The sequence below is a fragment of the Eptatretus burgeri genome, chromosome 11 (assembly GCF_056783735.1).
Source record: "Eptatretus burgeri isolate ZD-2024b chromosome 11, Ebu_testis_v1, whole genome shotgun sequence".
In the NCBI taxonomy this organism is placed as follows: Eukaryota; Metazoa; Chordata; class Myxini; order Myxiniformes; family Myxinidae; genus Eptatretus; species Eptatretus burgeri.
In genome coordinates, this window is record NC_140971.1 from 23,768,973 (window position 1) to 23,787,378 (window position 18,406).

Here is an 18,406-nt window from a genome sequence, read left to right on the forward strand (position 1 = left end):
TTTCTCCCCATTATGATGACAATATACTACTTCCTGCAGTGCAATATTGTCCAAATAATGCTTCAGAGGGTGGAGCAACACAGTCTGTTCCAACACTGCTTTTATACAGACAGAGGGTTTGTAACTAATCAACAAAAGTTGGGACACCTGGAGGAATTGTTTGCATAAACTTTCAAGGCTTAATTTACTTCCATTGCTGCAGAAAAGCTGCAGTTGCTAACCTATTACTTGTTCCCTGAAAAGGGCCTTTTTAACAACTCTGAAATTTACATTATTTTTCAGCTTTTGGTGAACTAAACTTTTTTTTAACCTCTGGCGGTTTATCGCTTAGCTTTGTACCATTTCAGGTTATTCACTGGACTTGAACTGTTTAAATTTCAATAAAAACTTTCAAATGGGGGTGTTCTAAAACTTTGAACCAGTGGTGTGTATATCCTCTCTTCTTATCTCCTTTGAAAGCTCCACAATTACACCATGTGATACAATAAACCTACGAGGTATTACCATAACATCAAACTTATCTTGGAATGCACACATTATGCCAACAGCTCAGTCTGCCTCCAACAAACTTGGAGTCCAGTTCAGATGTTGAAGATTCTTTTCCTCTGAACAGTTGCTTAAACGATATAAAGGATTGATTCGTCCTTGTACAGAGCTCTGCTCTCACATCTCGGGAGGTTCCAGCTTCACCTACTTAATGGACAGAATTGAATACAAACTAATTCGACTTATCAACTCCACCACTCTGACCTCAAAACTCGACCCAGTCAAATAATGCCGCAAAGTTGGCTTTCTCTTTTCTATAGATACTACTTCAGTTTCTGCTCCCGAGAACTTTCTGCTTGTTTACCTCCGACATTAGCGAGACCTAGGAATACTCGACAAGCCACGACATTGTATGATGACTGTGTGGGTATTGATCACTCAAGGGTTGGCCGTTAGATGATTGTTTCTTCCCGTCCACTACCAAACTGGAATTACTTACCTTCTCATGTCTTTCAAACATTTATGACCTTCCCCTTTTCAAAAAGCAGATTTTTTTATTACTTCCTCAAAAACTATTAGACTATTCTCTCTTTCCTTAATTTTTACGCCTGGTGTTGACTTGATGATTAGGGTGGTGGGCTTTGGATCCTGTTGGATCCTGGGGTCCTGAGTTCAAATCCCGCTCAGCTGTTGAATTAATACCAGATGGGGTTAACTCGGCCTGTCATCCTTCCAAGGTCGGCAAAATGAGTGCCAGCATGCTGGTATCCTGTGTCGGAGTGGCGACCCGTCCAGGATTGTGCCCACTAGCCAAGGACACTGCTTAAGCAACACCAACACTCTGCACAGAGTATGGTCCCAATCTCCTCCTCCTCCTCTAAAACCTGGTGGTACATTATTAAGTCTGTTTATAGAGCATGCAAACCTCAACTGATTTTGTAACTGGATTGGACAGCATCAGCTCATGTGTCCGAAAAGAAAAACCTGCTTTGCTGCCATATCATTTCCCTCGCTCTTCCACAAGCCTCGACTTTGTCTACAAAATATATGTATCTATATATATTTCCACATACATACGTACATACATACATACACACACACTCATTCTCTTCAAAGTCTGCGTATTTCAATAATATACCCCTCAACTATTTGGGATAACATATCGCATCTACTGAAGAAGTTAACAAAGCCAAACACTGTATACTACATTATGAACACCAGAAATAAAGCTTGTGTGCTTCCTTTGTGAAGTTAGATGACTGCTGCGCGATGTGTCATGAAAAGAATGCAGATTATGTGGAATGATGTGACATGAATGAAGTTTGTCAATGGTATGATTTCCTCCCATATGGAGGTGAGAAGACAAAACTTTAGTGATGACCCTCATTGGCACATTAATCCCTTTTTAATATCACCTTTGATCAATGTTGCAGAAAAATCCAATTTTTATTTCATATCTGAGCAACCCAAAATCCCACCATTGTGTGACATTTCCCATCAAAAATAAAATACAGTAATGACCCCCAAAGTGCTACATGCTCTATGACATATAACAGCCTGTGCACATAACTACGGTTGAAATCCCATTGACCCATGGAGGGGTAGGACGGCCAAACCTCCTCTGAAGAAACTCGAGGGAAAGCGTGCTCCCACCGATATATTCTTGCACAAACACTGTCGCCCACAATACACCCACCAAAAGGAATGAGGATTAAGGTTGAGGCGATCTTTTTCATAGTTTGGTGTGATGAAAAGCAGCAGCGAGTGCTCCATACCCATGTTATTGCCTCAATACTAACACAATGCTCCTGCATGCTATCCCCATCGGGTTATTTGGCATTGCAATCATGCTTTTGGGTGGATTGAACTTGAAGTATGCTCTGGTATATGGAACACTTTCATCTCTATTAATTTTTTTTTAATCTAAAGCTACACATCCGTGTTGAAAAGTTTAAAATAAACCTTATAATTAGTCTGAACAGGACACAAAAGCAGTCGGATTGTTGGAGCAGATGTGGTGGTAAGCAGCATTGTTGTGCTTGCATCACTCAAATGCAGAAGTGAAGTACACAGATTTTTTTTTTCATCGTTTTCATTGCGCTGTTGATGCAAATTGTGATGATTCTCGTACGTGCGACTCATTTAAGATTTGCAGTATTGTGCGATAGCAAACTTTCCAGCGCACACAATTAATGCGCTTGCACGCCTGCAATTTATTTGGCCAAATTTAACAGCGATATCATCATCAGTAACTGGTGCAGTGTAACAATGCAAGCATACAATATGTTTCGATAACGATGTAGAATAACCCGTCTTTTAAAGACAGTTCCTAAATACTGCAAAAAAAATCGAGGTCATCTCGGGACAATGTCGGACAAGATTATTGCTTCGCATCGTTTTTAACTCATCACTGTTGTACCATGGCCTGGCCATGCAACGGTCAAATTTAAACTGCTTTTACATTGGCTTCTTTGACCATTGTTTGAAAGAGTTGGCCCATTGTGTTGTGGTACCCTCACAAATTAAAAAAAAAAAAAAGTTCTACCCTGTTCTACAAGGGGAGGAAAGGATGGGGGAGTGGGGATCATCAGCATCATCAAAATAGACGTTACTCGTTCATATTGCAAAGAGCATCCTGAATTTGAAATAAAATCCCAGTCAGATATATGCGTTCGATACAGATACATATGCATCGACTGGCTGGTTTGAAGGATAATGTGGTTTCGAACAAGAGCGGCGTGAACCCTCTTTTGAGTTACAGGACATCTCGCAAGCATCAATTTGCTGCAGTTTCGTGGAGTCCTGTGTCTTCTGCATGCTTTAGCACATCCGATTACACCCAAATTGATGACGTAGCGTGGTGGGGTTTTTGGATGTTCTGTGTATGCGCATTTTTTGTTGAGAATAAACTGGTCTGATTCACCTACTTGCGGTAGATTTACGAGTCAATACATATAGCAACGGGTGATGAGGATAAACTCTTCCGCGAACATGGCGGCTGACGGTTCATTATGCGTTTTTTGATATCGAGAAGAAACCTGTCGGATTCACGTACTTGCAGTGGATTCACGAGTCAATGGACACAATGGACATGGATGCTCAAAGTCTGCTCTTCTTTCAACAGAGCCAGCCTAAAAGGCACGAGGAGGTGGATGCACCTCCAGTGTGCAAGATGTGCAAAGTGTGCAGCACAGGCAGTGTGACTTTGAACTCTATCTAAACTCCTGAGTGTTTCTCCAGATGTTCTTTCACTCGATCGTGCCGCAAATCCCTTCTTTATACTCCTTCATGTTGTCCTTTTTATTGCATATTGTCTTCTTCTTCCAATTATCCAAATAAATGGTCCATTTGAATGTTTGTTTTGCTAGTTATTGCTTTACCCAGCTGATGCGAAAGTTCATAAGTTCCAGAAGCCGATTGCCTTTCAGTCACCCTCCAATTTATCTCTTTAGGCTTCTAACTTTTCATGTGTGCACAATTAGAAGCATTTCCTAGACATGAATAAAGTTTGCTTTATCACAATTGCTCCCATAAGGACCGTCACAACTTTGTAAAAACTTTTTATCTGCGAGCAGAATGAGCCTCGGAAGTTATTGTAGCGATAATCAAAAAAATTTAATGAAATGGACTGAATGCCAACAGAACAATAGTTTTGTTCAAAAAAAGTCCAGGAAGAATATCAAATTGATAAAAACAACTCCTAAAAAAAGCCATCGCTTTTCTATCAACGGTGATACTCGGGGAAGGAGTTTTTATTGGTAAATGGTGACATAAAACGTACTCTGCGCATTGGCATGGTGATCATGTGATGAAGGTGCTTGTTGAGATAATTTCATGTTCAGGCAGGTTCAACAACACAAATACATTGCATGCAACAAACCTCATCTAATATTGATGTACATTTACCGCAATCCAAACAGGTTCAGAACCAAATTCACAACCTTATGGGAACAGCTTATCAATGCTGTGAACGAGCAGATGGATCACAACCATGTACACGTATAATAGGGGGTGTATAGCAGAATTGCTGGATGACTAACAATGCCAATGGGAGTGAAGGAATGGATTGGAGGCTTACTGTGGGTCACTTGATTGCTCACATTCTCATTATGGATGGTTGAATGGTTAGCAGTATTGCTATAGATTGCTTATTGACTAACGAATGAACTAAATGTGTTACGATGAATGGCAGAATGGCAGGCACCAATACAATGGATGCCTGAATGTTTGGCAGTGTTACTATGGATGGATGAATTTCTGAAAAACCAAATGGTCGACAGTTGGCAATATTACTCCGGGTCACTTGGTGAATAGAAGTGTCAATGTGGGTAGCTCAATGGCTGACAAGAGCTACTACGGATGGCTGAATGACTGAATGGCTGGCGGCATCACTGTGGCTTGTGTGACGCTGCATGAGTAATAAAATAGTAAACATTTAAAATTTTCACCACGGAAGTGCTGCGATAGATGGATGGCTGGCAGTGTCAATGTAGGTAGCTCAATGGCTCGCACGACTACTGGAAGGCTGAATAGCTGGAAATGTTACAATGAAAGCCTGAATGGTGGGCAGTATGAATAAAGTTGGCTGTATAGCTGGCCATGTTGGGATGGTTGGATGAATGGCTGGGAGCATTCCTGTGGTTGGTTGAATGGCTGGCACTGAATAAGTGACTGAATGGTTGGCAATGTTATTGTGGGTCACATGTTGGCTGGCTGTCAATGTGCGTAGTGCAATGGCTGTGTAGCTGCATCGTGGAGGGATGCATAGTGACAAGGGGGCGGCGGACTGCCGAGTGCTGCATGGCTGACAGTGCTACTGGGAATGCTTGAATGTATGATGAATGATTGTCTTTAATAATTGTGGTTGGATTTATGGCTTACATACCGATATGCTTTTTTTGGCTCTCACTTCAATGTTACATTCAATATTTTATTTGACAAAAGCAGGTATCCATCATTTTTCTGGCATCTTTACAATAAATGTTATCATTTCCTCAATAAATATCTCCGGAGATATGGCCTGCAAAAAAAAATAAACAAACGAAATAGAGCCTAATTATTAAGGGACTCACTCTCAGCCTGTGAGCCAACTGCAAAGATGAAGAAGAGGCCAAAGATAAGGTGGCTGCAGAATAGTGATCGCCCAGACGACGGCCGAGGCATAACGACAAGGGTCAAAAGAGGATCGTTGCCAGGGTGATGGAAAGTCACAGAGCACGCTGCAAAGGACAAGTTGGGAGGTGGTTTGAGGGAGCAGACATGACATCCGGTTAGAACGAAAAGTATAAATCTCCATAATCATCACTCAAAGTATCATCATAATGACTAATGTTGTTTATGCAAACATTCATCGGCTCAGCGATGTCGACTCTGGAATATAAACAATTCTGTTTAGAACAAACATTTATCATCTCTCACTTTAATATTATCTCAAGAACTTCAAATAGCTGCGCATATCGACTCCAATCATTGGTGTTAACGTCAGTGGGGAGGAAATATGGAGGAATGAGGTAGGACGGTCAAGGTTCTCCGAGACTACATTTGTGAAGGTCAAGTACATTTATCATGTCCATAAAGTCATTCATATCAGATCAGGTGGGAATGCAAAACAGGCCAACCCAACTTGGACAAGAATGAAAGGATAGGAAAAATATTAAGTCGGGACATATAAATATGACGATGTAACAGAGGGGATAAGAGGACAAAAGGAATATGTGAGCAGACAATTCAAACTAAAGAGAAGCGTTACACAATCAATGTAACATTTGTAAAACCATAAACAATTAAAGTTTGAAATCGTCACAATGATAACTATAATGCACTCAATGCAAGTACCGACTCACCATTATTTTCTGTTGGTGTAAGGTCCCCCAGACAGGGCTAACCAAAACTGTCGCATGGCCACCGTGTGAATAAATATATCTGTCTGATGTATCATACTCTTCACAGAGCATCGGTGCCACTGAAGCAGCTTCCTGACCAGGGGTTATATTGGGTGGTTTGCCATTGGCGTCCGAGCAGTAGTTGGGGCAGGAATTTGGAATTTGTTCATGGTGACGGTGATAGCTCACATACTCTTCAAGGGGGCACCGTGGGATCTTTGACATCCACAAACTAACGCCGGTAGAAGGGACGCCAATTTAACATCCATCCGAGGGATGGAACACACATTGATGAATCACCCTGCCTATGAAACACTGGGATGACAGATTATATCAGTCGGGATTCAAACCCAAGCTAGACAGCTCAGAGGCGAGTGTGCATACCTCCAGGCCATCCTACCAGCCACTGTGAATACTGCATCAAATTTCATTTAAATTTTTTTCCTTTTGAGCTAAAAGTTGAACTCATCCAAGACATTCACAACGTCAAGCTCTGTATCAAAATTGGTGATTCTAGCTGCCCTGATGTCAAATTATTCTGCCGACAAATGGACAAACACACACACAGGATCATCACAATACTCACGCCATCAGCCTACGGCCACTGCATGAGTAATAGAACGGTAAACATTTAAAATCTTCACTACAGAAGTGCTGTGATAGATGAAAATAAATACACACGTGGCTTAAAATATATTTTCAGAGATGCAAACCAAATGATTTTTACATTCGTGAAATGTTGATTCAATGTTCGTTTGTTCTTTCCAGGTGCATTGAGTGCCGCTTTTCGACGGTGATCGAGCAAAACACAAGATTCATGAAGCAACTTCGCACCAATGATACAACAACCACAATACGCATCAATTTTCACAGCGGGTCTATGTCTGTCCTCCTGGAACTGTCGACGTGCAGTCTGCGAAACTCCATCATTTTTGCTCCAGGGGCAAAAATCAGGAATTTTGCAGGAAACTTGGACACAAATTTTCACAAAAATTACACTCAAATACGTTTCATTTTTAGAAACTATTTGTCATTCTTAATCATCATTAATTTTTTTACCTTCGCCGCCGAAAGTACATGGAGGTTGTTTTTTCACCCCCATCTGTTTGTTTTGCTGTCTGCGAGGAGGATATCTCAAAAAAAGGAATCGATGGATTCGGACGACATTTGGTGGACAGGTTGGGTCTGTGAACAAGGTAAATTTATTAGATTTTGATGAAGATCCGGATCCAGATGCAGATATTAGAATTTTTTAGGTGATTCTTCACCATTGAGAGATGGGGCTAAAAAATTATATATCGCAGGATATCTCAAAAAGTTATGGACAAATTCAGACGAATCTCAGTGACGAACCTCGGTGGACAGACCGAGTGTGTGATAAGGACGAATTGTTTCGATTTTGGTGAAGATCCGAATCCGGATGTGATAATTTTTTATTCCCCTCGCCGGAGGAGAGGGTATTGCATTTGGGTCCGTTTGTTTGTTTGTTTGTTTGTTTATATGCCTGGTGTTGGCTTAATGGTTATGGTTGTGGGCTTGGGATCCCAGGATCCTGAGTTCAAATCCCCCATTTGCTGTTAAATTAATACCAGGTGGGGGTGACTCTGCCAGTCATCCTTCGGAGGTTGGCAAAATGAGTGCCAGCATGCTGGTATACTGTGTCGGAGTGGCGACCTGTCCAGGATTGTACCCAATAGCCAAGGAGACTGCTTCGGCAGCACCAAAGCTCTGCACAGAGTATGGTCCCAATGAAAGGATGGTTTGTTTGTTTGTCTGCACAGAGCTTTCGTGTTTTTCTCTACAACCGCTTTTCTGATTGAGACGAAATTTTCACCTTTGGAGCGACAATTCGTGTATAATATTTTAATAATTATGACGTCATAGCTCATGTGGTGTGGCAGCCATGTTGGAAAAATGGAAAAACTTTGTACCTCCATCTCTGAAACTGCATCAAGGAAAATAAATGTAACTTGGCACACGGCAAGTACTCCTCATGGGGAATAAGTGTGACTTTTTTATGACATCATAGGTGCCCTCATTATGAGATCATAATTGCATATTTGAATGCTACATCTGTTCAGTGTGAACATTTTTGAGGGTCATCACAGGATAAAATGGTCCACGGGGGGGAAAAAAAAATGATGACGTTATCAGCCACATGATTCGGTAGCCATAATATTTAAAAAAAAAAAAAACATCAAAATATTCTCTGAAGTGGCTGGACAGATCGAGGTCAAACTTTACACATATGACCACCTATCCCTGAGGAATAAAAGTTCACACATATGATGTCATAGGTCACATCGTTTGGCAGCCATATTGGATTTACCCAAAAACCTATAAAAAATCTTCTCCAGAATGGCTGGATAGATCGAGGGGAAATGTCACACAAACATTCCCCAAGCAATGGTGTACAAGTTTCTTCAGGAATAATTGATAGGTCACATGGTTTGGCAGCCATGTTGGATTTACCCGAAAACCTATAAAAAAATCTTCTCCAGAATGGCTGGATAGATCGAGGGGAAATCTCACACAAACATTCCCCAAGCAATGGTGTACAAGTTTCTTCAGGAATAATTGATAGGTCACATGGTTTGGCAGCCATATTGGATTGAAAAAAATATTAAATGTTTTCTCTGGAACCGCTAAATCAATCGACGTGAAACTTCACAATTATAATCTATTAGTGATAGGGAATAGATATTTTACATTTCAACTTGATTGAACGCATAGTCTGGTAGCCAGAATTATTGAAAATTTTTCATCTGGTTTCTTTTTGATTTTTTATTTGTTTATATCAGGCTCACTTGGATGTGATGTCACCAACACTGGATGTCACTAACAGCTGTGCCTGGATGGGTTTGTGGGTAGATGAGTAGCAGCTGAAATGTGAATCTGATGAAGGTTCCTCATGACGATTTCATCTTTGCTTTTTGATTGTTTGGGTTCCTTCTGATTACTCCAATGCAGGGCTGTACCTATTTGGTCTTCCATTTGATTTGAATCGAATTTATTTTAATCTCATTCTAAATTCAATTGAATGATAATAAACATCATGGGTCAGGGTCAGGTGTTCACTCAAAGCAGGGTTCCATAAAAGCAGGACGTCTTGGTTCCTGTTCATTAAAGCCAGCAGTTATAAAGTGGCATTTCTAATAATGTCTCATTAATTACGTAACACACCAGTACACAAATGCCACACAAAATATACCAAACAAAACAAGTCCTGGCGAGGGTCTGCGATCTCTGATTGCTCTTATTTTTATGTGATTCATCACCATTCAGAATGGGGCCAAAATGGATATATAGCACGATATCTCAAAAATGTTGTGGACGAGTTATGACAAAACTAGATGGATGAGTTGGTTGGGAGACAAAAATTACGATTCTTGTTAAGAATTTACTCGATTTGATTTTGGTTAAGGTCCAGATCCAGATCCGGCATATCAGTGGGATACAAAACGTTAAAAGTTCAGCATGGTGGAAGTGTGCGGTCTACCGAGTGTCGTTCTCGTCATTGTTGCATCGCTATGTTTTTTAAATCATCGACTTCGTATGACTGACAGAGCAGGCTAGCTGTGAACCGACGTTGAAACCGAGCTGCACATACAAGAGCAATGTGACCTTTGGAGGGATGACATCTTCTCAAGCCAGTATCCTCACACACAATCCCCGATATCCATCTGATCAACCCTTTGGCTGGACAAGCCACTGCCATGAAATTTGACAATGCCATGAGCCTATATCAGTTCTACAATCTCGCAACATACCTGAATTTCATGAGATTATGTTCTATGTTCACTTAAGAACATTTATCAAACCATCAGCCGAGTTATCTTGAATGGAAAAGCCTCTGGTGTTACAAGGAAAACATTCCACCCAAGATATATGTATCAATATCCATGCACTGTAAAAAAAAATTACAGCAGGCATACATGTTTGTCTTCACAACAATCACTATCACATTTTATGTCTGAAGTAATGATGTACTTACTACACGTTTTGATGAGGATTTATAGTCTTTTTGTGGACAATCTTATCACGACGAGCCTTTAAAAAACTGCACACAATAAAATGCAAGTCTCATCCAAACACATTACACTGAGTGAATCTCCATGTCTGATGAGCTTTAAAATTGACCGTTACATTAAGACTCACATTGCCATTGCCGTTGTACCTAAATAATGCAATTTTCTATGCAAGAACAAACTTTGCAGAAAAAGCTTGTTGGAGTGAGGAACAAATATATTAAATACTGAAGGCATTACCATATAGTGTTGCTGCAATGCAGGCAAAACAAAATCCCTTAGCAATAACAGAGATCGAAAAGAGATGTTCATATTATGATAAAAAAAAATACATTAAACTTTGAAAACAACAAGAATGATCCTTTGTTTGCAGTTGGTGGAATGGAAGATAGAAACAGAGTTAGACGGTTTAACATTTCACGGGGAAGTCAAACAAATTTCGTTTGTTAAACAGTCTCAAAACTCTTCACTCAAAGGGCATGTGCAGGTTGCTTTTCCGATCTGAAGAGTCCACATGAAACATGTGAACCACCTAGTCAATTTGTTTACAGTTCAGAAGTTGCTGCACAGACACCAACCATGCTCTAAAATAGCAACCAGTATAATATAGTGCAAAGGAACCTCCAAAAACACCAGACCTCTTGCGACCCAATGTCCAAGCATACGTGCCAGCAATAACTCGCCGACTCTTCATGAAGGATACAGTCAGCTTTTTAACATACACAAACTAATTAATGCTGGCAGATGGGATGCCCAGTTGAACGTTCATTTGAGGGATGCACACACACACCGATGAAACTCCCTGCATTCGAAACACCAGGGTGACAGTTTGTAGCCGTGCCGAGATTCAAACGCAGGCGAGACAGCTCAGAAGCGAGTGTGTGTATCTCTCGCCAGACTATCTTGCCAGGCTAAATCAAAAGAGGAAAAAAGTGGGATATTAGACGAAGGGGAAAGAATAATAATGAGTTTTTCAAATTTCCATCATTGGTTAACGATCATTCTTGTTTCTGTACGATCGAGAGTGCACAGATTTATCAACAATACCATATCAATTTTTTTTATTAATGAAAGGTGTGTTACCGCCTCTGCCTACACTTTAGTGTTGTACAGGCACATTTGTGTGCGATATTATTTTCAACATCAAGGTAAAGGCAATAAAGAATACTATTTCAGGAAGGCAAGTGTTGCACAGTCCACACATCAGCGAAACAACCTTGAAATTGAGTTTCTGTTCTTCAGTCAATTACAAATTTGTGGGATTTCATACATTTTCCAAGATTTTTTTCAAAAATAAAATGCCTTGAGTGGTCAAGACAGACAAGAAAATTCATAATGGAGCCTTGTGTTTAGATGCTGCTATTTTGACTGAAGCATTTCTTTTCTACATTATGAAGATAGGCTTTTCTAGGATTATGACCGCCGCCAGCGAAGGTGAAAGAGGTTATGTTTTCACCCCTCTCTGTCTGTTGGGTCGCCGAAATAGGAGACCCTTATTGTCAGTAATTCTGTCCGTTTGTTCGTTTGTCATCACCATAATTGGTAGTAAACGTGGGCCGATTTTGACCAAACACGGGTGGTAGGTACATCTTATGACCTAGTGCTTTGGAAATTGTGATGGTTGCTAGGGACGCTTTGGTTCCCTAGCAACAGCCGAAAAACCTTCAAAATCGGTACCGTTCACGTGAAATCAATTCCAAAAGCCATTATCCCACGTAGGCTTATGAAATTTGGCACGCATCATCCACAGGTGATGCTCTATCAAATATATTCCGGTTTTTGTGATATATGGAATAGTTTACCCGCAGCGCCCCCTACAAATGGGGTATGCCCGAATACCAAGTGAGTGCATCGATCCGAATGAAACTTTGCAGGTTCATAGCACGCAATGAGTGCTACAACTTTGCCTCAGGACATATTGACCGATATCGCTTAGGTTAAGAGACAAAGGTCAATTAGTGCAAAAATCGATAATATGCGAGAGCTGGAGGTGCCTTCGCGCCAAATGCTACTCCTCCTCGGGTTATGGCCAGATGGTCATGAAAATTCACACTAATCATCTGGAATACATTGTGCACAAACGATCGAGCCGAATTTTCGATTTATATCTTTGTTCACCCACAGCACCCCCTAGAACTTTGGGGGATTTCCGATTTCAAACCGCATTTTCGGTACTTTTCATTCAAATTGATACCGAGTAGTTATCAGAAGATGGAACTCAATGAGATCTGGTATGCATAATCTTAAGGTGATTCTCTATTGGCTAAATGGCATCGATTTTGTTCTATATCTTATAGTTTCCAAATGACAACCCTCTCAACTTGGGTGTCCAAGGGCCTTTGAGCATTCCCGCTGAAAATTCAAAGTACACCAGCTCCAAGTCAGTTGAACCGAATTGAATGAATCTTTACATGCTTATAGACCGTAACGAGTACTACAACTTTGCTCATTTGGATAGTGACCAATCTCGAGTAAGTCAGGGGTCAAAGGTCAATAAGTGCATTTTTCGGTCAAAATTACCATTCAAAGCCCCCTTGCTCCTACACGGGGTAAATTGATACAAATGAAAGTTCACAGGTACAGAGTACTCAATGGCTACTACAACTTTGCTTCAGAACATATTGACCTATCTCGGCTATGTCAGGGGTCAAAGGTCAATGAGTGCATTTTTCGGGAAAAATTACCATTCAAAGCCCCCTTGCTCATACATGGGTTAACCGATACGAATGAAAGTTCATAGGTACATAGTACTCAATGGGTACTACAACTTTGCTTCAGGACATATTGACCTATCTCGGCTAAGTCAGGGGTCAAAGGTCAAGGAGTGCATTGATCGGGCAACATGACCATTCAAAGGCCCCTTGCTCATCCACGGTTTAACCGATTTGATTGCAATTTCGTAAGTGCTTCGTACTAGATTAACTCAGATCAGGGGTCAAAGGTCATCGGATGCTCGGTGACCCATGGCTGCCTACCGGCTTGTTTGTCCGTTTGTTTGTTTGTTTATGTGCAGGATATCTGAAAAAGTTGTGGACGGATCCGGGGTTTTGTGTGTGGCAAGGACAAATTGATTTGATTTTGGTGAAGATCCGAATCCGGATCCGATAATTTTTTAAGTGATTCTTCACCATTGAGAGATGGGGCTGAACTAATATATATAGCACGATATTTCAAAAAGTAGTGGACGGATTCGGATGAAACTTGGTGGGCAGGTTGGGTGTGCGACTATGGTGAATTAATTCGATTATGGTGAAGATCCGAATCCGTATCTGGATACGATAATTATTTAATTTTTTTAAGTGATTCTTCACTATTGAGGGATTCGGCAAAAAACGATATGTAGCATGATATCTTAAAAATGTATTGGGCATGATATGTTCTCGTGGATCAGGCATTATGTGGTGGCGGTATGTGCTCTACTGAGTGGCCTTCTAGTTTCATTTATTTTAATCAGCTGTAGTGCAAGTTGTTTTGTTTGAGTTCCATCCTCAACCAGACTATAAATTGTCACACTGATAATTTACAGGCAAGGTATTGCATCAAAATGTGCACCATCCATCAAATGGAACATTAAGCTGGGAAGCCATCTGCTGGAATTGATTGCTGGTGAACGTTAAAGATACCACGTCTGGTGTCTTTTGCAAAATCTAGAGTCGGCGATTGTCCCTGGCACCCTGGCCAAACTCAAAATCACTGTCCAAATGAACAGGGTCACTGCATCCGTTGCACAGCTGTGCCCAAGGAGTGATGCAATGAGGCCGGTATGAGATTGTAAGTGAATCCCAGCCCAATATGCATTCGCAAGTTGTGCACAAACAAACGATTGGACACATTTTCAGTGCCATTAGAGAATCCAGACACACAAATTGTGTTTTGCTTAAGTTACACAGTTATGATGCATTCAAAAAAGAAAATAGTTCAGAAGGCACAGCTCAAGCTTTTAAGAATAAATTACTTGAACCTTTTCCACACTCTTTGCATTTCGGCATCAATTTGGTGTTAAAAACATGAGCACAGAAAGAAATCAAATTGTCAGCAAAAACAACATTGACTGATCAGTCTGCTCCTTAAAGCCTGCTCTCCGAAGGAAACAATTTTTATTCCAAGCCTTTTAGTAGAAGGTCCAATTTTTTTTGTGTGCGTGCAGGTGAAGCGTGCAGCAACCATTTTCGCTTGGTGACAATGGTGCAAAGGCATGTGTATAAAGACAGATGATGGGTGATTAATGCACACTTTATGTCAAAGCAACTGTGGGAAAGAAAATGTCCATGTTGAGGCAAAGCAAGCAGCAGCTCTCTTGGCTCTCTGGGGCACATTTCTCTGCATCTCAAGTGATAATAGACTTAAGCAAGTTACCAGGTCGATGATGTAAAATGGTGACTTTCACTAATAAACACCCATGTACACCTAATATCTTATCTTGGCCAAAGACCACAATATATGTGTAATGTGTATACATATAGGTGGAACCTTTCTGATATATATATATATATATATATATATATATATATATATATATATATATATATATATATATATATATATATATATATATATATATATATATATATATATATATATATACACACACTCGCAAATACAACCAGTTGCTTCGCCAACGAGAATATTAAGAGGGGAGGGGAGGGGGTAGGAGGGGTGGAGAAGCGAGGAGTGAGGGAGGGAGCAAGAAGGGGGCAGCAAGAAGAGGGGTGGTGGAGTGAGGGGTGATGAGGAATGTGAAAGATAGAAAAGGGGGAGAACGAGGAAGGGGGAAGAGCAACGTCTCACCACATGTCGCTATACACTTTGGGAGGCGCGTGGGAGCAAGGATTGGGGAGGGAGGATCGGAGGGGAAAGTGGGGAGGAGAAGGGGTGTTCTGCACTTGTGTTTGGTAGTGTGATTTGATGAGAAAGGGATATGGGGGGGGTTGACTTGCATTTGGTAGGGGGACTTGAGGGGAAGCTGGGAGGGAGGTCGGTATGGTCCCATCTCCCGGCATTAGTGCAGGATTGAATGAAATGAGGTACATTAAAACAGCACATTCAAACGGGTCACAATAAACACTGCCTGGAAACCGCCCGGAGTGGAGGGGGAAGGTGCTTTGGGAGGAGGGGAGTGGAAGGGAAGGTAGGGCGTTATTCTTCAATCGTCAAAAAAAGCTGCACCAGTGTGCACGCCTTTATTTAATTTCTGCACATGCAGAAATTAAATAAATCTCCAAAATCTCAAAACCAGAACCAAATTTCAAAATTAAATTGCGAAATTGATCCTTGCAGCAGTTCCGACTGCTGAAAAATAAAGTTCATTTGTCCAATTTTCACATTCTTTGACATCCCTTCCTTTCCTCGACCTCCATATAATTGAGGGAAGGGGAAGGAAAGGCAGCATGAGGGGAGGGGAAGGGAAGGCAGCGTGAGAGGAGGGGAAGGGAAGGAAGTGTAAGGTGAAGGGAAGGCAGTGTGAGGAGATCATCACTTTTCCACAAGCCGAGAGCATGTAACATACATATATACATATATATATATATATATATATATATATATATATATATATATATATATATATATGTATTGTATAACATTGGGGCGGTTGGGATTACACATTTTTTAAGAAGAAGAAGGTGAATCCAACCAAAAGTAACGTTGCCTGAGACCTGGTCGGCTCTCGCATTTTTGCTCAAATTAGCGGAGTCAATCTAGTTTTTTTACTTTTGACTGGAAGCGCCTTCTTCTTCTTCTTTGAAAAACAAAAATATATATTATATTCTATCATTGTGTGTGTGTGTGTGTGTGTGTGTGTGTGTGTGTGTGTGTGTGTGTGTGTGTCAGTGTGTGTGTGTGTGTGTGTGTGTGTGTGTGTGTGTGTGTGTGTGTGTGTGTGTGTGTGTGTGTGTGTGTGTGTGTGTGTGTGTGTGTGTGTGTGTGTGTGTGTGTGTGTGTGTGTGACAGAAATGTGTACTGTGCAAAGGTTTGGGTTATTTTCACTTTTGTGGTGCTATTCTACATGAGACATGAGTGGGAAGTTAGTGTGCATAAAATATAGAGATAATAATTCAAATTTCTGTGCAAGTCAATTTAATATCACAGTTACTTTTAAGTTTCCAAAATAAATTAGGAAATTGAAATTGTTGTATTTTTACCTCCGCCACCGAAGGTGGAAGGAGTTTGTTTTCACCCCTGTCTGTCTGTTTGTGTGAAGGATATCTCTAAAAGTTGTGAACTGATTCTGATGAAATTTGGTGGGGATGTTGTGTGTGTGTGTGTGGCAAGAACAAACTGAGTAGATTTTGGTGAAGATCCAGATATACATCCGGCTACTGTAAATTTTTTGGTGATTCTTCACCATTGAGAGATTGGGCATGATATCTCAAAAAGTTTTGGACGGATGCGGAAGACACTTGATGGACAGGTTGGGTGTGTGACAAGGACGAAATGATTCGATTTTGGTAAAGATTCGAATCCAGATCCGGATACAACAATTTTTAAGTTTTTAAAGTGATTCTTCACCTTTGAGAGATAGGGCCAAAAACGATATATAGCATGATATTTCAAAAATGTATTGGGCCTGATATGTTCTCGTAGATCAGGCATTAAGTGGCGGAAGGATGCACTCTACCGATTGCCCATCTCGTTATGATAAATTATTACCTCCACCAACGAAGGTGGATGGACGTTAGGTATTCACCAATTTGACTGTCTGTCAGTCTCTGAGCAAGATATCTGAAAAAGTTATCGATGGATTCGGATGAAACTTAGAGGAAAGGTTGGTGTGTAAAAAAGACGAATTGATGACATTTTGGTGATGTTGGTGAGGATCCTGAAACAAGAATTATTCAAGTGATTCTTCACCATTTAGAGATAGTGCCAAAACAATAACTAAAACCATATCTCAAAATATTGTGGACGGATAACGACAAAACGTGGTGGATGATTTGGTTTGGTGACAAGAACAAGCCGATTTGATTTTGGTGAATGTCCAGATGCAGAACTGGCCTATCAGTGGTGGTGAAGTGTTTTTATTAACGTGATGGTAAAGTGTTTTTATTAACGTGATGGAAAAGTGTTTTTTATCAACGTGATGGTAAAGTGTTTTTATTAACGTGATGGTAAAGTGTTATTATTAACGTGATGGTAAAGTGTTTTTATTAACGTGATGGTAAAGTGTTTTCATTAACATGATGGTAAAGTGTTTTTATTAACGTGATGGTAAAGTGTTTTTATTAACGTGATGGTAAAGTGTAATTATTAACGTGATGATAAAGTGTATTTATTAACGTGATGATAAAGTGTATTTATTAACGTGATGGTAAAGAGTTTTTATTAACGTGATGGTAAAGTGTTTTTATTAATGTGATGGTGAAGTGTTTTTATTAACGTAATGGTAAAGTGTTTTTATTAACGTGATGGTAAAGTGTTTTTATTAACGTGATGGTAAAGTGTAATTATTAACGTGATGATAAAGTGTAATTATTAACGTGATGATAAAGTGTATTTATTAACGTGATGGTAAAGAGTTTTTATTAACGTGATGGTAAAGTGTTTTCATTAACGTGATGGTAAAGTGTTTTTATTAACGTGATGGTAAAGTGTTTTTATTAACGTGATGGTAAAGTGTAATTATTAACGTGATGATAAAGTGTAATTATTAACGTGATGATAAAGTGTAATTATTAACGTGATGATAAAGTGTATTTATTAACGTGATGGTAAAGAGTTTTTATTAACGTGATGGTAAAGTGTTTTCATTAACGTGATGGTAAAGTGTTTTTATTAACGTGATGGTAAAGTGTTTTTATTAACGTGATGGTAAAGTGTAATTATTAACGTGATGATAAAGTGTAATTATTAACGTGATGATAAAGTGTAATTATTAACGTGATGATAAAGTGTATTTATTAACGTGATGGTAAAGAGTTTTTGTTAACGTGATGGTAAAGTGTTTTTATTAATGTGATGGTGAAGTGTTTTTATTAACATAATGGTAAAGTGTTTTTATTAATGTAATGGAAA

At 40.0% G+C, this 18,406-nt stretch overlaps 1 protein-coding gene across 3 annotated transcripts in view; it reads right to left on the reverse strand.

The window, feature by feature from the left end:
- Positions 1-18,406, reverse strand: part of LOC147016666 (receptor-type tyrosine-protein phosphatase S-like) — a 643,261-nt gene that overhangs the window by 544,126 nt on the left and 80,729 nt on the right. For 2 of the 3 annotated variants that reach the window (XM_085845560.1, XM_085845558.1), the window contains exon 3: positions 5,559-5,705. In XM_085845560.1, the coding sequence (XP_085701686.1) occupies positions 5,559-5,649 (91 nt within the window). In that variant the 5' untranslated portion in view covers positions 5,650-5,705. Of the gene's footprint in view, positions 1-5,558; positions 5,706-11,186; positions 11,308-18,406 lie in introns of all 3 variants that reach the window. The other variant, XM_085845559.1, reaches the window with a different exon arrangement.